At 37.1% G+C, this 22,188-nt stretch overlaps 1 protein-coding gene and 1 long non-coding RNA gene across 2 annotated transcripts; one reads left to right on the top strand and one right to left on the bottom strand.

Moving 5' to 3' along the window:
• The first annotated feature begins 7,651 nt into the window (after window positions 1-7,651).
• Window positions 7,652-8,932, top strand: LOC141284259 (uncharacterized). Its single transcript, XR_012338393.1, has 3 exons — window positions 7,652-7,707; window positions 7,796-7,867; window positions 8,848-8,932. It is a non-coding gene; the product is annotated as an uncharacterized lncRNA (long non-coding RNA).
• A 3,507-nt stretch (window positions 8,933-12,439) lies between these two features.
• Window positions 12,440-18,522, bottom strand: LOC141285467 (interferon-induced GTP-binding protein Mx-like). Its single transcript, XM_073818476.1, has 11 exons — window positions 18,320-18,522; window positions 18,085-18,225; window positions 17,619-17,773; window positions 17,387-17,525; window positions 17,100-17,298; window positions 16,212-16,290; window positions 14,989-15,111; window positions 13,878-14,019; window positions 13,644-13,802; window positions 13,214-13,509; window positions 12,440-13,093 (listed from the first exon to the last, which is right to left on the bottom strand). The coding sequence occupies exons 1-11, from the start codon at window positions 18,513-18,515 to the stop codon at window positions 12,827-12,829; spliced, it is 1,896 nt and encodes a 631-aa protein (XP_073674577.1). The 5' UTR covers window positions 18,516-18,522; the 3' UTR covers window positions 12,440-12,826.
• Between the last annotated feature and the right edge of the window lie 3,666 nt (window positions 18,523-22,188).

Here is a 22,188-nt window from a genome sequence, read left to right as displayed (position 1 = left end):
AATAAATAAAATATTTAATTAAAAAAAGTTTAATCTGCGAGTTGTTCTTTAAGTTTCTATAAAAAATATCTTTCTTAAATCCTAAAAAGCTATATATATATAATCACAATACATACACATACATATGTGACCCTGGACCCCAAAACCAGTAATAAGTATGGGTATATTAGCAATAGTCAACAATGGGTCAAAATTATAAATTTTTCTTTTATGCCAAAAATCATTCAGATATTAAGTAAAGATCATGTTCCATGAAGATATTTTGTACATTTTCTACCGTAAATATATCAAAACTTAATTTTTGTTTAGTAATATGCATTGTTAAGAACTTAATTTAGACAACTTTAAAGGTGATTTTCTTAATATTTAGATTTTATTGCACCCTCAGATTTGTAGAAAGCTTATTTATTCAGTTTTCAGATGATGTATAAATCGATAAATCCTAAAAAATGTAACTCTATGACTGTTTTTGTGGTCCATGGTCACATATGTATTACCAAAGACTATAAAACACCTTAAAAGGACTTTGATATTATGTTATTGGGCATTTCAAGGGCATTCATTTGTACACGATTCTACACAGCACAGCTGCTCTCTGCCCTCGTTTACTCTTCAATAAGCTCATGTCAGATGTCCCCATGGTAACACAACCAACCTCACTCAAGCGGTGAGCCTCTGCCACAGAAAGAAGACAGCTCACCTGAATAGATGAGAATCAGAGCACATGAAATATGAGGCATGAACAGAACAAACAATAGAGGCAAACTGCAGGCCAAAACACAATATCGAACTGTTTATGGAAAGAGGAAAACAAGGCAGGGAGGGGCAGAGAGAAAGAGGAGACTGGCCTGAAGGCCCATCTACCAAATCAATTTGTTATTAAGCACGCAGACCATTCAAAAGACCAGAAACACACAACTCAGCACTGAAAAAAATGATTATGGCCCCAATTAAATTAAGCATGATTCAATTTCGCTAGTTTAAATAATAAAAATTTAGTTTTTGATTTTAATTAATAAGTATTAATTGGTTTTAAGCGAATTACATGTGTTTTAAATCCAAGCCATGTGAATTAATTAAATTCAGTTAGAAAATATTAAGTAAACTTTCTGCGCATGCGCACAAATGCACATTCTCCCTGGCGCCAAAAGGAGTTTCCAGTCACGACTCAGTCAGGTTCACGGTGGGAACTTTTCATTCCGGACCCGGAGTTTTCATCATTCGGTCGATTTACACGGTGAGTAATATTTATGTGAGTAATAATGTAGTGTAGCACTGTTTATTACAGTAAATAGTTTGTTCGCTGTATAAATAATATCTGCAAAATGAGTCTTTGGGAGAAATTCCACAGCGACCAACGGACGGTCACATATAACTTACACAAATAACACAAATAATACTTTTTTATGTGACAGAATGTACTTTTAAGATATTTTTGTATGAAAATGTAGTTGTATAAGCCTAAAATACGCCGTTTATTTGAAAGGATAGCGTCTATTTAAATGCTTAAGCGCTTTCGGAGATGCTCAGGCCGGTAACGTTATTGGTGTTCCCGCTAGGGCTGTCGCGATAACCGCAATATCGCAATACCGCGCTATTGACGTGCATAACCGCAGAGGAATGCAACAACCGCAGCAACCGCGATATTTGCCTGTTTTCTTTTTTCCTAAGGATTTGCCCTTCTCTCTTAATGCCTGTGTGCTGAATATTAAACTAGTAATAAGTTAGTAATGATAACATAATGTGTTTATTATGAGGCTCAGTAGATATGCACTTAACAAGCCTAAACAGACATCGAATGAGAGAGAGATCGACTGAGCTTGTGCGATTACCTGCGTCTGTCTTTCAGATCCAGTCAGGTATGTATGTGAAACTAGTTTGTCATGTCCAAGGAAAGTGAAATCTATGTCTTATCATCGATGCTCTGCTGGTCAGCTGAGCCTTTAAAAGTGGCGATTAAAGTTAAAATGATTTCAACTTCGTGTTTCATTACGTCTCTCTTTGAATAAATAAGCGTCTTTGAACGTTTAGTTGAATGAACGGTTTAAAGATTTACTCAAAGATAGTCTCTTGCCTCCATCTTGTGGCGTAAAAATGAAACTGCACTGACTGACAGCTCGCCTAGAACACGCAGGTGAAATACGGACAGAAAGTCTCTTGTCCAGTCAGACTCGAGGGTGCGCGCTAACTGTTGTATACGAAGATTTCAGATGCAAAGCCTCTAAATATGTCTGACATTTTTCTTCAAAATTTGCATTTCTTTCTGGCTAGGTTTCTATGTAAGTACTGTTTACTTCACTTCATGTATCAACGCGATTTGGTTTCGGTTTATTGATTTCTGAATATGACCTTACATTGTAACAGCCTACACACAATTATATATATATATATATATATGGCGGTAATACCGCATACCGCGCTACTGAGCCACTCAAAATTACCGCAAGGGAAATTCCTTAACCGCGACAGCCCTAGTTCCCGCCTAAGTAAAGTTAACGTTACCACAGCCAGTCCTTCGGGAATCTGCCGGCTTCTAATGTGGTTAAACATGACATATAATGTTAAATCCTTTTGGACGGGTCATCTTTAATGTCCTTAACTTGTTTGTTCAAGAGCAGTTTGTTTTGGCTGAAGGTAACGCCGGTTTCACACTGCACGCGCAAGCAGAGCGTATGCAGGGCGTGCGCAGCACGTAAGCAGAGCAGAAGCGGCGCGCATCCATTTTCCTTTCACACTGGAAGCGTTTGTCGCGCGCAACTGAACCGCAGCTTGTGTACTTCCAATATAGACAAGTATTGTTCATTCAGTCACGCATTTCAGGTGTTCTCCAACAACTGTCTGTCATGTGCTTTGATTTGTGATATGTTGTATGTTGTAGATTTAAGTAGCAAATTAGAAACGCTAAAATATTGAATATATATTTTAGACAAAGATCGTCTTAATGATTACCAGTTAGGTTTATGATAATTATATCAACAGTTTTTCAATAACGAAAAGAATATGTAAAATTATGGTATTTGGGTACAAAGTGCCCCTGCTGTTAGGTCTAAAGGCACAATAATTTACAAGATAAGTAATAAATGACTTTTACATTTGTTGCCATGACATGGTTAGATTCATATGATATTTTCATATTTTTTATGGTGGTTGTCCAACTTTGAGATAATCACCACGTTTATAATGAAACCATTATATTTAAAAACATGTTAAAACATATCATATTAAAATATAATTTGTTGGTAGGCTACTGTAAATCTATATTAAATAATTATAGGATCTCCTTCAGTACTTTCAGAATCTTCTCTTTTAAAAATGATTTTATTTCTGTATTTTAAAATGTTTTATAATAACATTTTAATGGCAGTAGTATGTTTATTTATCAAAACAAGCAGAAAATAGTACAAACTTTGCTTACGTGATTGTTTTGAACAAGTAGGCTAATTTATAGACATTATTTACAAACAAATGCATTATTTTTTGCTGGTGAGCCTTTTAAACCGTGATTGTGATACATGTGATACATGATTTTATGGATAACTTGTTATTTTTCGTGTGAATCAGGTCAGATTTGATCAAGAACGACGCACTGTGGCTTTATTCCAGCGTAAGCGGCGCAGCAAAAATAGACTCGGCGCCAAAACGATCGCGGCACTGACGCTTCTGCTCTATGGCGAGTGGATAATGCCTTTTCTAAGGCTAAGCAGAAGAAGACGAAGGCGCAGACTACCCTTCCGTCGCCGTCAGTCCGTGTCAAATTTTGAATGGGATTAATAGGGAGGGCAGACGACATACCCGCGGCGATGTCACGGCGACGTCACTGTTGGAACCTATAATGGCGGCGACGTGACAGCGGCGTACATGAGAAAAGTATAAAAAAATGTACGTGTGATAAGTACGTCTGAACTAGGTGCGTCGCCTCACATGACGCCTGATACATACGTCGTCTCCTTCAACTAAATTTAAAGTTTGCATTAAAGTAGGTGTATTTGTTATAGGTTATTACTTTTATTTAGTTATTTACAAACACCTAACAACAGTGCATAATAATTGCTGCATAATATTAAGTCTTTTTCATGTATGATGATGATGTGATAATAATGATATTTCATGTTCTGTTTAGCTGTTACATTATGTTTTGGATTATGTCCGATGCTTCTTTTTCTTTTTGTAATTATTGCATGAGGAGTAGACACATTTTATAATGTCTTTTAAAATGCGTAGGTCTATGTTAAATTCCCTTAATTATAACATTTCTAGCATATTTTAAAAACATTTATCTGAGCAATACTATATCTCATGTAGACCATTCACATGTAGCACAATTTCAAGTCAATAATAGAATCCATTAAAGAGCAAAACAAATAATAATTATAATTTAAATCGGGGGTTTTTTCTCCAGTCGAAAAAAGTAGCCTAAATTATGTCAGTGATTTCTCAAATTTTTAAAGAATATCTAAAATTATTTTATATCGATCTGCAGTATAATAAAAAACAAATACAATTTATTATGCAGAATATTAAATGAACTTTATGCTAGCCTAACGAATTTTCTTCATAACGAATAGCCTACTTCAAAACGAAGTCTACATGAATTCTTTAATCACGAATATGATGAAATAACATTATTTCTTCTTGCATCAATATAATATAAGAATATAAGAATAAATGAAGATTGCTTACTTAACACAGTGAACGAATTTCAAGATTTTTTTTTTTTTTTTTTTTTTTTGCTTTTTGATGGATTCTACAATCAGGGATTAAAACGAATTGTCTGTAGACCTAAGTTAAATGCAGGCTACTTGTTTTGTTTTTTGTTTTTTTCGTTACATTTCCCAAGTTAATGATTACAACAAAATAAAACACTACTTAATAAATTCCAGTCACTGTAATATCCTCATCCATTTGATACAAAACTCTCTCTCTCTCTCTCTCTCTATATATATATATATATAGTTTTGTATCAAATGGATGAGGATATTATATATCTATATCTACATATAATTTTGTTTCGTCATATTCGTGATTTATTAATTTATACATGAAAACTTCGTTTTGAATATAGGCTATACCTTATGTATATAGGTTATGAAGAAATTCGTTAGCCTAGCCTAAAGTTGATTTATTCTTCATAACAAATATTTAGAAGAAGTTAAAAATTAAGGAATTAGCCTGTATTCTATAGATGGGGAAATACGCTTTTTTTCTTAACTTGTGTTAGACTGCCGATCGAAATAAATAATACTTGATCATCTTTAAAAATGAGAGAATCACTGACATAATTTAGGGTATCGACTGCATAAAAACGAAACTATTTAAATTTGCAGCGTAAACTGATGAATTGAAAAAGACAAGAAATAAAGCATAACAACAGAGATTTTTCCAATCAAGAAAAATGTTTGATAAAATTACAAAATGAATGCTGAATGATATATGACAGGAAACACTTCTCTGCTATAGCTGCACTTGGTGTCAGTGACAAATATTAAATGTTTAAAAAATCTTTGTGAAAACGAATGGCAATGACTGGTTCTTGGATTCTAAGATTATTATCTTTAGACACAGTTTGACACTTTTTTGCCAAGAAAAGACCCAGACCTACTGGGCACGATCCGTCCTTAAGACCTAGCCTGTTGGCTTTAGTTTCACGAATTTATCATAATTGGGACGCTAATCGGCCATTTTAATTGAAAGATGAAGGCGGTGATATTAATGTTGTCCACTAGATGGAGCCACAGGAGAAGGAATCTTCTACCCCTAATATAAGACTGGGACTGACAGCTTGACATCCATTTTTCCCAGTGAACTCATCTGGCCACAGCACACATTTCCACTGTCTCTTTGCCTATCTGAGATGAGCTCTGGCCCAGTGGACCAGCAGCATCACTTGATATATAGCTTTCTGATGAGCCAAACCTGATAACCTTAAATATTACAAATTTACCCTGCTCACAAACTGCTCCAAAACAGCCCAATTTAGATATTCTAAAACCCTTTTTTATTTTGCCTCTGTCCCGTTTTTTAGTGTGGTGTAGCCATCAAAATCAAAATTTGTTTATATTTACAAAATATATTTAACTTGGTCATTGAAACTTGGAAAATCTTTTCTTTGTACTTTTGTCAATTAAATAAAAGTTAAAGTGAATTATCAAATTTACAGATTCATGATTTTTATTGCATTTTACAATTTGTTATTAAATGATTAAACATTTATCTGAAACATTACGTATTGTTCTTGTTGGGATTTTTATTCATCTTGTAAAATGTATTAATTATTTTTAAAACATTGTGTCTATTTTGTATTTTTATAGTCATCAAAATAATTGGATAATAAAATGAAAGTGTACTTTGATTTTTATTCTTGTGATTTTTTTTCTATTGATCTAGTATTCTGACAATCCATAACTTACGATTTCATTCTTAGCTTTATTCCATGTGCAATGAGAGTATGAATAGTGCCTTCAAGTAATGAGATTTTAAAAACAAAAACAATATTTTTTTTTTAGTTTCACAGAAGAAAGAAAATAACAAAAGGACTGAAATGAAATTAAAATGATTAGCCTATAGTGATTACTTGATTTTGAAGTTCTTGATTTTCGTTAACTATCCCTTTAAGTAAAATGCAAATACATCCCTTTAAATTAAATAAAACACAAGGCTATATCCATCAAAATATACTTAAGATATTGTTTTTATTACTTATTATTTTACTTGATTTTAAATAAACATGTTCATCTTTGATTTTTATTGTATGAAACTGGGGAAATTACAGCTCTGCTGACAATGTTACAAATTCAACAAATCTAACAGACATTCTTATCAGAATCAGAATTTCTTTATTTATCCCCGAGGGGAAATTCTATTCACACGTCTATTGAGGCTACGTAACTTATCGCGCGTCTGTTGAGGCGACGTACTTCTCTACGGCGTTGGTGTCACGCGTCTGTGTGGCGACGTAACCCTTCTCAAACGGAAAAGTACACGACCGTCGCCTTCGGCTGGTAATCCGTGGCACGATCCACTCGCCATACTGCTCTGCTCCTGCTACGCGCTGCCGCGCCGTCCCTGCGTGCGGTGTGAATGCTCTAATCTGTTAACATGGGCGCCGAAAAAAATACGCGCTGCTTACGCCCTGCTTACGCGTGCAGTGTGAAACCGGCGTAAGGTAGTGCTTGCGTGATACCGAAAAAAATTATTAACTTCTGTGGCAACTATTGAATTTAAAGCAATGATGGGCAGATCGTATCCTTAACTGCGTGTTTGTACTGTAGAATTGTTTCCACAGACTCAAACTTTATTTGTGGTGTTACGTTAGATGTGTTTCGTTCATACTGGACACCATCACAACTCCAAATAACTATGCCTTGTAATAGAAAGTTCCGGGAAATCAAAAATATGGACGAAGGCATGAAGTTATGAGGGGAATTTCCAGTTAGTTCCTATCAGTAAATCTCACAATATAACATTGGATTTCTGAATGTTTTTAGTGTTCACAATTGTAATCATGTGAACATGCCCCTTTTTGCTAGCTTTAATGGTGCAGCATGTAAACTGTTTTAAACTAGCAATAATAATTATTGTGTTTTTACTTTCATTTGAGGGACTCTCTGCATGTTCCTGTGACTAGGACACATACCATTTCCTTGATGCCGAAGGAAGTTTCCAGGTTCGCCACTTTCCTGAAGTTGTATTATTCCAGCAATATGCACAGTAAGTATTTTTAGTATTAAAGCATTTTACAATAAACAGTTGACTTTAATGAAATATATCATATAATGTAATATGTTATGTTCCACAGATCACTGCTGTTTTCCAGAAAGGAGGTCTTACTGGGAGGAAAATGGTCAAATATTTCGGCATTTTACAGGAGGTATGTATTCATTTATCAAGTGTCTTTTCCTTTCCCATATGTATTATTATTTAACACAGTGATGTCAAATACAGTGTCCAGACAAAAATGTCTCTGCTTGAATTTAAATTCTACTTAAATTTCAAATACTAAAAGGGTTATAGTTGCCCAAAAAATGAAAATTCTGTCGTTAATTACTCACCCTCATGTCTTTCCAAACCCAAGAAGACCTTAGTTTATCTTCAGAACCAAAAAAAATTAAAAAAAATTTTTAATGAAATCTGAGAGGTTTCTGGACTTGCATAGGCAACAATATAACTGGCCCAAAAACGTACTAAGGACATAAGTGTAACCATTTATGTGACATCAGTGGTTCAACCGTATCTTTACAGAGCTAAAGAATAATTTTAATGTGCAAAGAAAACAAAAATAACTTTATTCAACAATTCTTCTTCCTGCCTCCATTGTCAAGACTACAATGACATATGCGTGTGTTTTTCTTTGCTTATAAACATGGTTCAGCCCATGCATGTTCATGTCAGCAACACCAAACACTTGTGTCATGGTACTCTCATGAATGGCAGACGGTGGCGCGGAGGAGTCTGTATTTTTGTTTTCTTTGCACACAAGTATTCTCGTAGCTTCATGAAATTACTGTTGAACCACTGATGTCACATGCACTATTTTACCAATATCTTTAATGTGTTTCTTGGCCTAAGAACATTTCAGTTGAGTTGCGTTGCTGTCTATGCAGGGTTAGAAAGCTCACAGATCTCATTAAAAATATCTGAATTTGTGTTCCATTTGCAGATTAGGAACAACATGTGGGAGATATACAAATAGATTTGTCAGTTTTCTTTCTCATATGCTTCCTTTCACTTTAACTTAAAAAAAAACAGCTGTTTATGATGACATACTGATTTGTTTTTGTGCATATTGGCTGGTAAATATCAGTTGATACCCAACCCTACTAATAACAGTTTCTTTTTATTTAAATATAGGACAGTCAAAGAGATGACTCCTTGAAAGACCCACAACACATCACCATGGGCATACCTGTAAAATCCATTACAAATTGCAGTTTGTGGCATGACATATGAACAGTTTTAGCACTATTGTTTTATTCACTATTGAAAAAATACAATATACTGTTTAATCACTATATACTGTTGCCTGTTTCCACATATTTTTTATTAATTTGGCAATTCCAAGTCCGCACTCAACAATGTGGCCTCTTTCACCTGTGAATTTTTGTTAATTTTTATTTTGTGAATGTGCAATGTTAAGTAAGCACTTGTCTTCCAAACACTTGTATATACAAAGAAACTGTTACTGAATTTACATCTGATGACATTAAAAATAAATTCAAAACATTAAACTTGTTGTGTGTATTTGCAAAGCCATTTAAGAACCTCTCCTTAAGAAAAGGATTTTTTTTAAGGTAAGTGATTAAAACAATTTTGAAATTTAGTCAACAAAATGTGATTATTTAAATGTAGCTAAAATAAATTGATTGCAACCACTTACCTTAAAAAATTTGAGTAAATTCAATGAATATTTTTTCTTCAGAAACAATTAAATAAATTAAGAGGAAGTAGCATATTTAAATTGGGCTGAAATTACTCATTTTTTTAATACTAAGTTAACTAAATAAAATTGTTTAAATCCAAATAAATGTGTTTGTTTAAATTTAGATCAAATCAATTGATTGCAACCACTTACCTTAAAAAAATTGAGTAAATTCAATGAATCATTTTTTTCAGTGAGGGTGGCACACAGACAATATGAATATATTTGATTATATTAAAAAAGCATTCAGGCAACCACTCTGAACTGTGAGTGGAAGCAGGGATATTTCTGCAAGCTACAAGGGAAGGAAAGGCCCAGCTTGTGGGTTTCATGGTTGTGGCTTTGGGTGTTGATGCGGTGAATACGTGTTTTGTGGCTGGGGGAAGGTGTAACCGGCCGTACTCTGTTAATGTGGGCTGCTGAACTGACACGCTACAGTGTGTGCACTTGTATTATACAGCTGCGATCAAATTCCATCCAAATGTGCTGCAGTCACAGCAGGACAGCACTGCTAGTCTACTTTTTCTAAACTGTAAGATATAAACTTACAATTGTGCGAAAGTCTGAATTGTGAGATAAAAAATCTATTATTTGCCCAGTCATATTTTTTCCTAAGACATTGTTTAAGGTTTCCTCCATTAACTACAGGTGCTGGTCATATAATTAGAATATCTTCAAAAAGTAGATTTATTTCACTAATTCCATTCAATAAGTGAAACTTGTATAATGTATACATTCTTGCCACACAGACTGATGTATCACAAGTGTTTATTTCTTTTCATTTTGATGATTATAACTGACAACTAATGAAAACCAGTATTTTAGAAAATTAGAATATTATAAGACTATTACAAAGAAAGGATTTTTAGAAATTTTGGCCAACTGAAAAGTATGAGCATGTACAGCACTCAATACTTAGTTGGGGCTCCTTTTGCCTGATTTACTGCAGCAATGCGGCGTGGAATGGAGTCGATCAGTCTGTGGCACTGCTCAGGTGTTATGATAGCCCAGGTTGCTCTGATAGTGGCCTTCAGCTCTTCTGCATTGTTGGGTCTGGCATGTTGCATCTTCCTCTTCACAAAACCCCATAGATTTTCTGGCTAGAGTTTTCTGGCCAATTAAGAACAGGGATACCATGGTCCTTAAACCAGGTACTGGTAGCTTTGGCACTGTGTGCAGGTGCCCAGTAGGGTTACCACTTGTAATACCCAAAAATAAGGGACGCATTTTTTCTACTTTTTAGAAATGGGGTCTATATACCCCGTTAAAATGTAATCATGTCCCATATCTCAAAAATGTTGCAGTAAAAAGGTTTCATATGAGTTTTGCATATAATATGGGACGTCCTGAATAAGAACTGATCATTGTTTTTTCTACTTTTTAGAAATGGGGTCTATATACCCCGTTAAAATGTAATAATGTCCCATATCTCAAAAATGCTGCAGTAAAAAGGTTTCATATGAGTTTTGCATATAATATGGGACGTCCTGAATAAGAACTGATCATTGTTTTTTTTTCTACTTATTAGACTCTAAAGTCTAATAATGTCCCATTTCTCAGAAAAGAACCATCAAGTACACCAATAAATAAAACGGATATTAAAGCAGAAATGCAAATAAATAAGTAAGTAAAAATTCATTTTGTAGTATTATCTCTCAGTCCTGGGCGTCTAAATGAAAAGCGCTCTGCAAGCGCGTTCTCTCTGTGTTGTTTCTGAAACTACCGTAATCACTGTAATATGCGCGCATACTTAAAATCAATCGCGGCTGGCTTGACCGTGTTTTTCTGAACCGCGGCTGGCTTTACCGCAGTGAGTATTTGCATGAGACACTGCTTTAAAAAAAAAAATTATAAAAAATACGGGACAAAACCCGTCCCGTATTGATTCAAAACGGGACGCGCAATTTCATTCTCAAATACGGGACGATTCCGTATTTTAAGGGACGGGTGGCAACCCTAGTGCCAAGTCCTGTTGGAAAATGAAATCTGCATCTCCATAAAGTTGGTCAGCAGCAGGAAGCATGAAGTGCTCTAAAACGTCCGGGTACACATGTGCGATGACCTTGGAGCTCAGAAAACACAGTGGACCAACACTGGCAGATGACATGGCACCCCAAACCATCACTGACTTTGGAAACTTTACACTGGACCTCAAGCAACATGGATTCTGTGCCTCTCCTCTCTTCCCCCAGACTCTGGGACCCTGATTTCCAAAGGAAATGCAAAATTTACTTTCATCAGAGAACATAACTTTGGACCACTCAGCAGCAGTCCAGTCCTTTTTGTCTTTAGCCCAGGTGAGACGCTTCTGACGCTGTCTGTTGTTCAAGAGTGGCTTGACACAAGGAATGAGACAGCTGAAACCCATGTCTTGCATACGTCTGTGCGTAGTGGTTCTTGAAGCACTGACTCCAGCTGCAGTCCACTCTTTGTCAATCTCCCCCACATTTTTGAATGTGTTTTGTTTCACAATTCTCTTCAGGGTGCAGTTATCCCTATTGCTTGTACACTTTTTTCTACCACATCTTTTCCTTCCCTTCTCCTCTCTATGAATGTGCTTGGACACAGAGCTCTGTGAACAGCCAGCCTCTTTTGCAATGACCTTTTGTGTCTTGCCCTCCTTGGGCAAGGTGTCAATGGTCACCTTTTAGACAACTGTCAAATCAGCAGTCTTCCCCATGATTGTGTAGCTTACAGAACTAGACTGAGAGACCATTTAAAGGCCTTTGCAGGTGTTTTGAGTTAATTAGCTGATTAAAGTGTGGCAACAAGTGTCTTCAATACTGAACCTTTTCACAATATTCTAATTTCTGAGATACTGAGTTGGGGTTTTCATTAGTTGTCAGTTATAATCATCAAAATGAAAAGAAATAAACACTTGAAATATGTCAGTCTGTGTGGAATGAATCAAGAATGAATGAATGAAATAAATCAAGTTTGTGAAGATATTCTAATTATATGACAAGCACCTGTATTTTCACCAAAAAATACACAGACCAAGTTTTCATCATTAAGTCATATACTTTAATGGAGCTTTAAGTAAAACATAACATAACACCACATAGGTGTGGTGGTAAAATTATATATATTATCAGCGTACACTTGCTGATAAACCACAATTAGTGCACCATTGCATTTTTAGATAGTGGAAGTGCATCTACATAAAACAGGTGTGATCTTTTATCTTTTAAAGGATAAGGGTGTCTTTAATTTCCACTTACAGAACACCACCATGACTAAATAGAAAACAATGCAAAAAATTATATTTGCATGCAGTATGAATCATTCACATTAAGACTAGTAATATGCAATAAGTAAACAAATAAAATAAAATTTGAAACTGAGTATTTTTCATCAGTTGTAAGGTGATAGGGATACTGGAGCCTATCTCAGTTTTGTGGTCTGCAGGGACTAGAACCAGGGACCTTGTTGTGAGGTGACATTACCGTCAGAATGCATATACTCTGACAGTGCTATACCAGCTCTCTTTAGGCGCTTCAGTTGCTCTCTCAGTTCATTCCTCTTACGCACAACATCAGGATCTTCTTGGAGCAGCATATCTTGATTGTTCTCTCCAATCTTGAGAAGCATTTCATTCTGAAGTTGAAGGATGTACTGATCCAGCATGTGATGGTGGACTATCAGTGGAACTTGATTAGCCAGACGTTTAGAGGTAATCTACAAACACATACAGTACCAATTACATTCAAAGCCAAAAAGACATTTGCCACAGAAATGAGACTACACACTTCACTCTTTAATGAACAATCAAATTAAAAACTTAAAAGGCATACAAACCATTAAATAGGACATGAGATGGTATGCCATGTCACGTACATCTTGATTGACAAATGGTGCCAGTAGCCCACAATCTAATTTTGATTTTGCTTTTACATCGCGAAGCTTGATATCGTAGAGATCATCTTGAGAGTAAACAATTTTCTCCATTTCAAACTGTGAACGTATTTTCTCTTCAGCTTTCTGAAACTCTATATCAACAATACCATTCATTTGCTCTTTCGCAGCTCTCACCAGGTTAGATAAGCCGTTAAAATGAGTGTTAATGATTTGGCCCACAGAGGAGCAAACAATTTCTGTAAATGAAAAAAAAAAAGTCAGTTAGAGGTGATTCTATCAATCGTTTAAAAAATAAAGTTGTTTTTCTTGTATATTGTTAAAAAATAAAAATTGAGGGCATTGAAAACCATCTTGAAACACGGCCCTTCACCTCTGACATCTTTGAGCATTTTTAAAGCCGGTTCCTCTAGCTCCACAATGTATTCTTTAACAATGCTCTCAAAGGTTTTATAGTTTGTAAATCCAGGAAGCTCCTTTCCTCTATAAGTCTTCACATACTCTGCTACATCAACTCTGAGGGTATCCTCCGCTTGATTGAAAAGAAAAAAATCAGGATCAATAATAGTATTTCATCCCAGACACGCTCATATCATTATTTACTCACTCTTGTTGGCTTTGGCATCCAAGGTGGTTTTCCAATTTTGAAATTTCTCTCTGATTTTGGAGAAGACCCTTGTGTTTGGTTTTTTTACATCTTCTTCTGCCGTCTTTACTCTTTCAAGGGCATCAGTGAACTGGTGAATTTTCTGCAGAGCACAAAATCTCAAAAGTTATTTTTAGTGAAAGATTCTGTACTAAAAAACATTGCTTCAGTGCAAACTGAAAGATAAGAAATGGCAATGTATACTATTTTCATGCTGTATACAGTTGAGGTAAAAAATTACACATTGCAGAATCTGCTAAATGTTAATTAATTTACCAAAATAAGAGGGATCATACAAAATGCATGTAATTTTTGTCCTGAACAGTTAAACTGCCTACTCTTCTTCAAAGAAAAATCCTTCAGGTCCCACTGGTTTTTCAGCATTTTTGTGTGTTTGAACCCTGTCCAACAATGACTGTATAATTTTAATATCCTTTTTTTTTGTTCAGGACAACTGAAGCAAACACGATAAATTTAGAGAATAGAATGACGATTTTTTTATTTTGCCTATAATCTTTTCATTTTTTCATTTAGTATTGGCCTTCAGAAGCTACAAGATACTTACATGTTTCCCAAAAGACTAATATTTTTCATCCCCTGGCTCTTAAAGCATCAGTGAGCATTTGAATCTTCTGCTATAGTTGTATTTGGGTCCCTCAGTTGTCCTCAGTGTGAAAAAATGGATCTCAAAATCAAACAGTCATTGTTGGAAAGGGTTCAAATACACAAAAATGCTGAAGTTTCCCAGCATTTTGTATTTAATTATGAGGTTCAAATAGACCTCTCTGTCTGTTGGTATTTTAATAAGCATGATTTTTAATAATTAATAAATTAAATTAATAATTGTTAAAAATGCTGCAGATACCCTGCAAATAGTGAAATAAAATGTCTTCACTGATATTTATGGAAAATATTCTTTATTGACAATCAGACTCATGTCTGATTTTTTTAAGTCTAATTTGGGCTAGTTAAATTCATTTGAGAGCTACCAAAATCTGAGTAATACCTGCCTGAAGGGCTACCAGAGATTTAACAATTTTGTGACCCCTGCAAATGTGCAACCCCATTTTACCGTAACCAGAAATTTGTTCTTCTCATATTTATCGAGAGGAACTCCATGACCCAGTGCTTCAAGATCCACCGACGTCTTCTGTATTTTCACATCAAGTTGTTTCTGCAAATCTGGCAGTGTTTTCTAAAAGTAAAGAAATGTTCCCAATTTCGGTCACCGTAGAAGCAGTAAATAAAACAACAATAAATAACAATGTCAATCATAGGGGCCGATTTATGTTTCTTCCAGTGGGTGCTCAAACCCAATGAATCGAGTATATCTTGTGTTTTTCTGTAGTCATCATATCTCTGAGCTGGTTTAAGCGCAACCTGATCTCATGACGAAAGTACCAGTGGGAATTTTTCCGCAAGACGCAAAATACGTACAGCCAGTGACATATATGACTTGAAATGTCCGCTGAGTGGCGCTAAAAGAGTATTTGTTTTTTCCCCCACGAACAGATGAACGTACCATATCTCTGTTGAAAAAACAGCATATGCTGGTTTTATGTGACGTTGGTGTTGTACATTGTAATGTATTGTACGTTATTGAAGAACCACACAAGGCAGGTCACCATCAACTACTGTATTATTACTAAAAGGAAGAAGCAACAAAACGATAGAAAGGACAATCCCTCCTGCATATACACATGAGTGAAGGGGCAAAGGAAACCCTGAATCCTGAGCCTTAAAGGGACAAACACCCAGACCGTTACGTGTCACTGCAGTCTGACTGGAAATGTCCGTTGAGTCGTGCTATAACTCTAATGCTCCATGACGTTTTAAAATAACATACTATCTGCAATAAACCTAAACCTACCCGATAGTATAAGCAAAAGCATATAAAAAACGCAATTCCAGTTCCGTGCCAGCTGAGCTACTGAGCAAGCTTGTTAGGTCTGGAAAATGAAACATATGGAGCTGTAATCATAACTTTGTACAAAAACAAAGTTATGTGTACAAGTGCTCAATGTTTTACCGCCTCTAGTGTTTATTTCTGTTTGAAAAACTGCAGTGATACCTACTTATTGGTACGTATTTCGTGTCTTGCAAAAAAAAGTTCCTACAGGTATGTTTTCGTTATGAAATCAGGTAGCAAAGCTGGTCACGAGCAGGTTTAAGCTTAACCCAGCTCATGACCAACTCAAGGACCACAGTAAACCAGCTGCCATGCTTCAAAACAGGGATACTCTGTACTGTGTAAATGCTTCTGCTGCTGTATGTCATGTAATTTTGCATACTCACAATAATGTGTTCACACAATTCTTTTGTGAGTCTTTCTGCAAGATAGGGTATTGCCGCTTTTCCTTCTTCAAGAAGAGACCTGTAAGATAAGAAGTCATTTGAATACTAAGAAGGAAGTTAAGGTCAACTTTGCATACTTTTTAAATCTGTAAATATTAAAGGGATAGTTCACTCAAAATGAAAATTCTGTCATTAATCACCCTCATGTCGTTTCAAACCTGAAGGACCTTCGTTCGTCGTCAGAACACAAATGAAAATATGTTTGATGAAATCTAAGAGCTCTCTGACCCTCCATAGACAGCAAGGGTCCTACCACATTCAAGGTCCAGAAAGGTACCAAGAACATCAACATAATAGTCCGTGTGACATCAGTGGTTCAACTGTAATTTTATAAAGCTACGAGAATAATTTTTGTTGCGCAAAAAAAAAAAAAAAAAATCGACAACCAGTTGTGATACTCTCCAAAATGGCGCTAGGGTGATGCGGAAAGGAATGTTTGAATAAAGTAGTTATTTGAGTTTTTTTTGCACAGAAAGTATTCTTGTAGCTTCATAAAATTACGGTTGAACCACTGATGTCACACAGACTATTTTTTTATGCTCTTGGTACCTTTCTGGACCTTGAATGTGGTAGGGCACTGCCTATGGAGGTGAGCTGTCTATGGAGGGTCAGAAAGCTCTCAGATTTCATCCAAAATATCTCAATTTGCAAAATTAAGTTCCAAAAATGAGCGAAGGTCTTACGGTTTGGAACAACATGAGAGTGAGTAATTCATGACAGAATTTTCATTTTTGTGTGAACTATCCTTATAATTTTTCTTACATAGGCATGAAATGGTTTGTGCTACGAATTCTGATAGAAATTCTTCTATTCAGATTCACTTCTTACCTGAAATGAGGATGTCCCCTAAAAAATTTTTTTTCATTTTCCAGAGCTTTGGCCAGATCAAGTTTTTCATTGATGTCATTCTGGCCTCGGCATTTGACAATCATGTAGCCCTTCTTCAGTGCTATTACTTCATTATTCACTGTTCTGACCACCGTCTCCTCCATGCCTTTGTCCACTAAGTCCGGTTTAGTCAGAATACCTGTGGATTGAATATTTGTCTATTTCAAGAAAACATGTACAATATATTTGACATTACTACTGAGTAACCTATATGGAATGCTACGAACCCAAAGTTCTTTCTCCAGCTGGATCTACATTGGATGCCATCTGCAGTGCCTCAGTGGTGGCAATGTCAATGTTTGCAGGCACCACAACCAAACTGATGGTCTCTTGTCTTTGAATGTACTTTTCAATTAGATCTTTTATCTGTTACAGAAAACCAAAATCACTGAATGCCATACTGCAAGGATCGAAATATTTGAATGCTGTAAACTTTTCCATACACAAATTGCATCTTACTTGTTTGTCAATGTCTTTTGGCTGGTTGGCAGTGGCAACTCTAGCAATGCCTGGCAGGTCAATGAGAGTAAGGTCAGGAACGTTACGTGAGTGGATCTCCAGAGTGATCAGCTCATGACTGATCCCTTCTCCATTTCCAGCCAATACTCCCTGAGCTACAAAACAAAACAATGACACAATCATCATACCCAGATGAAATATTCTAAAGACTCACATGGCAATAAAGTCATAAAGGCAATAAATGAACTATACACTACCAATCAAAAGTTTTTTTGAACAGTATGTTTTTTTATGTTTTTTTAAGAAGTCTCTTCTTCTTACCAAGCCTACATTTATTTGATCAAAAATACAGCAAAAGCAGTAATATTGTGAAATATTTTTATGATTTAAGATAACTGCTTTTTATTTGAATATATTTTAAAATGTAATTTATTCCTGTGATTTCAAAACGTGGAATAATACCAACCATATAAGACAGCATTCTCTATTTCTGCTGGGTCCTTTAGCGTCGTTGTTTGATCTCTATATGACAGCAATGCATTCCAGTTTTTGTCAGTCTCTGTAATTTTCTTCAGTTTAAGTACCAGAGGACAGCGTGTCACAATACCTGTATTTAAAATACTAGTTGGTCAGCTGAACAACACCTTTATATTCAGGTATTCCCACTCCGTAGTATAATGTAACTACTGTTCTTATATTACCTATTCCCCTAGGCAGCGCCACTCCAGACAGAGCTTCCAACACAGAACTCTTTCCTGAGCTCTGATCACCAATGACAGCAATAGCTGGTAGGTTAAGGTCCTTTTCAAGACCTTGTGACCTGAGATAGTCCACTAGGTCAATACATGGACGCACCTTCTCGTCATAGAACTGGCTCAGATCTCTACTTTTAGACATGTCTCCAGTCTATCTGCAAAATATGACCAAGAGCCAGAGATGTATATTCTGTAACTACAGTTGAGGTCAAAATTTTACATACACCTTAAAGAAACTGAAAAATGTTAAGTTGTTCATAAGTCCTGTATGGTTTTGAGATCCATCTTTTCACACTGAGGACAACTGAGGGACTCTGAGCAACTAATTTAGAAGGTTCAAATGCTCACAGATGCTTCAGAAGGAAACACGGTGTATTAAGAGAGGGGTGAAAACTTTATTACTTTACTTTATTTTATCATTCATTCCCTCAATGTGGTAGGATAGATTGACAAATAGAGCTATAATTTTGAACTGGTAGCCTATGGTAGGAAATTCTGACATGGAAGGGCAAATTGACAGAAGAGGTCATGTTAGGAGAATGAGAAACCTATCATGACTGAACAAGTTCCAGACTTGCTTTTACATATAGTAAATGGGGAAATGTAAAAGGTTGTGAAAGTTGCCCACTGTCCTTGTCTTATGACACTTGTTTCATGTCTCCATCAGACTAATTAAATATGCTATTAAAAAAAAATTAAACATGCAGTTCACAATTCAGCAAGTAGAGGTAACTTAAGGGTAATTAAGCAAAAAAAACTATAGTTTTCTCAGTCATTTAACAGACAATTTGATTGACAGCAGTGGTTCTAGAGGAAAAGCTGTCTGGAATGAGGAGTTCTATCATATGATATGAATATCGCAATTATGTGCAAAAAAACACGCAATATACAATCGTTTACATCCCTATAGACACTTTGGACCAAGACACACAGGGATATTCATGTTGATAGGACAAAGAGTTATGTAAGTATAGCCATTTTTCGTTTTTTTCCCCCTCTTATAGTGCCACCAAGTACCCAAGCTCCACGATTTTTGTCCTGTGACATCAGATTGAGCTCTTTCATGAGGCTTGTGAGTTTGGCAAAGACATCTTATTTCATTCAGTTTTCATATTTCAGAGTTATAGGCATTTTACTAAAAGTGGCCCCGGGCTTTCCGCTTCGCCAAGAGCAATGGCTTTTGCCAACCAGTGGTCAAAAAATAAAAAGGAAGTTGTGAAATATTGGCTTTACTTCTCGCTTTCTCACTCCCCTTGTGCAACCCTGAAAAACCCTATTGTGGTTAAATCTCTGTCTCCACATACAGACTGTATGTTGCTTAGTAACCCACAAGGCCTGATGAAATGGAAATTAAGTGAACTGTTTCATAATCTTCCTGGGGAATCAAGGTATATAAACGTGTACCTATGATGATATGCAGCAGTAGTCTACAGTCTTGCTCATTTAATTGCTTAATTAATACTTACTTTTTTATTTTTTAAATTAACGTTTCTGAGTCAATTATTTGACAGATCAAAAACATGTAAAAATCTATTTTTTTTTTTCAAGTTTTGCATTGAAATACTTAGAGTAGCTTTACAGTGAGAGAATTTAATTAAGTTGAAGAGAAGAAAGCAGGTACTCACTCAGTTCAACCAGCGGCTCCTTTGTGAGATGCTCTGAGAGGCTGGTCTTGTTATATAGGTTAAGATTTTACTTTCATTTACTCCTAATGCAGGATTGGAGGAAATTCTATTGCATTTTTTAAGTAAAAGAATACGGTTAGCATGCTTTCATTTCATAGTTTTGTGCATGGGGCTATTTCTTTAATTATCTATTAATTATCAATGTTAATACAAACTGTTGCAGATCTCTTTTAATTGCAAGTTTCACATTATTCACAGTAAGTTTCAAATTTACTCAATCCATGTGCCCCATGTGATTTCAAAAATATTGTTATTTGTACAAGTCAAGGCCTGAGTGGGACCTCTTTTCAGCCAGGGAGTTTCCAGGGAATTTTTTTTTTTTTTTTTTTTACAGTTGTAGGGCACATTTCTCAATAATTGAAGCTGGATTAGGTGATTGTCTTCAAAAACATTTTTGCTATGCTGGTTAAAAGTCTTCACAATGCGATAGCAATCTTTAAGTTAAGTGGTCTAAACGTATTTATATGTATTCTGTGGAAGGTGTAGGACCAAGAAAGGTTCGTTTAAATCAAAACGCTCTACCGCATCTGACTCTCTTATTTTTTGGTATGCCTTTTTCTGCAAACATGTGGAAAAAAAAAACAGCGCTTAAAGACAAGGACGTTGAATACTTGAATCTGATTGGCTGACAAACGTTCTAATGGTGTGCATTATTTTCAGGGTAAAATGGCGAACGTAGTGTGACGAGCGTCCCGAGCCTCAATCAGCGTCGCCCTGGAAACACACACACATCAGCTGCGCTTGCCCATCACCGGCTGATCGATCACAGCTGTTTCCACTTCGGCCGCGGCCAGATAAGCCGTGTGCGCCACACACTCAATGAGACCTCTCTGCGGAGCACAGACTAATGTTTGTTTTCCGTCTTTTCCTTCAGAGAGCAGCGTGTGACCGATCAGCCAGCACGAGCACGGACCACCAAGCCCTCGAAGACAGCACAAGACACGGAGCACCGCACGCTAATTCCCCCTTTTCACCTTCTCACGTCTGCAATTTGTTAATAAAACCCACCCTCCGGGGCTCTCACTTCAGCCACCCTTGTTGTGTGATTTGTCACCCGCTCACACTGGTGGAGAATGCAGGCACATCACCTACAAGGAAACACTGTCTCACGGACTTTTTTTTCTCTGTCTCTTCTATTTCAGGCGTGCGCTCCTCCCCGTCCTCGCGCAACAACGATGGAGGAGATTCTGCAGCGGCTGACGGAAGTAAGCATCCGCCAGCAACAGATCGCCGAAATACCTCGCCACTCGGCAGGGACAAACGGAGCAAGAAATCGCAGCGATCCGTGCCGCCGCCGCTCACCGCGTCCCACTGCCGGATCCCCGTCTGCAAGTAACCCAGCTGCTGCTGAAAATGACGGCCCATGACGACATAGAAACATACTTACAGATGTTCGAAACCACCGCGGTGCGTGAGGGATGGGACCGGGAAGACTGGGCACGGCTGCTGGCACCCCTCCTCACCGGCGAGGCACAGCGCGCCTACTTTTCGCTGCCAGCTGCTCACGTCGATCAATATGACGAGAGATCCTCGGCAGAGTGGGGTTGTCACCGATTACCGCTGCACAGATGTTCCAGGAGTGGGAATACAAACCTCGCCAGCCAGCCCGTGCCCAAGCCGCTGAGTTGACTCGTCTCGCGCAACACTGGCTCTTAGACGGGGATCCGTTTATTTGTGTTTATTTAATTAAATATATCTTCCCCTGCAAATTGGACCCAGACTTCGTGTTTACCATGACAGAATGCAGACTACTAAAATGGGTCCAGCAGGGAGGAATTTTTTCAGGGAGGCGGCGTCCCCCCGTTTGGCGGCGGCGTGCGCCCGCTTGGGGGCGGCGACCACCCGCTCTGTTCCCGAGACGGCGGTGATGTCCTTCGAGGCGGCATCGGCCACTCGTTTCGAGTACATCTACGCCTGCCTGGCGGAGATGGACGCCTATAGGGCCGAGGCTGCGCAGATGCGCCCCTACTTTGCGGCGGGGGCGGAGATGCTCTTCCGCGGGAAGGCGGCGGCGTCCACTATCTCTGTTCCTGATGCGGCAGTGACCGCTATCTCCGTTCCTGACGCGGCGGCGACCGCTATCTCCGTTCCTGATGCGACGGCGACCGCTATATCTGTTCCCGTTGCGGC

The sequence above is a fragment of the Garra rufa genome, chromosome 14 (assembly GCF_049309525.1).
Source record: "Garra rufa chromosome 14, GarRuf1.0, whole genome shotgun sequence".
Classification (NCBI taxonomy): Eukaryota; Metazoa; Chordata; class Actinopteri; order Cypriniformes; family Cyprinidae; genus Garra; species Garra rufa.
This window is presented reverse-complemented; position numbering and strand designations above follow the sequence as displayed.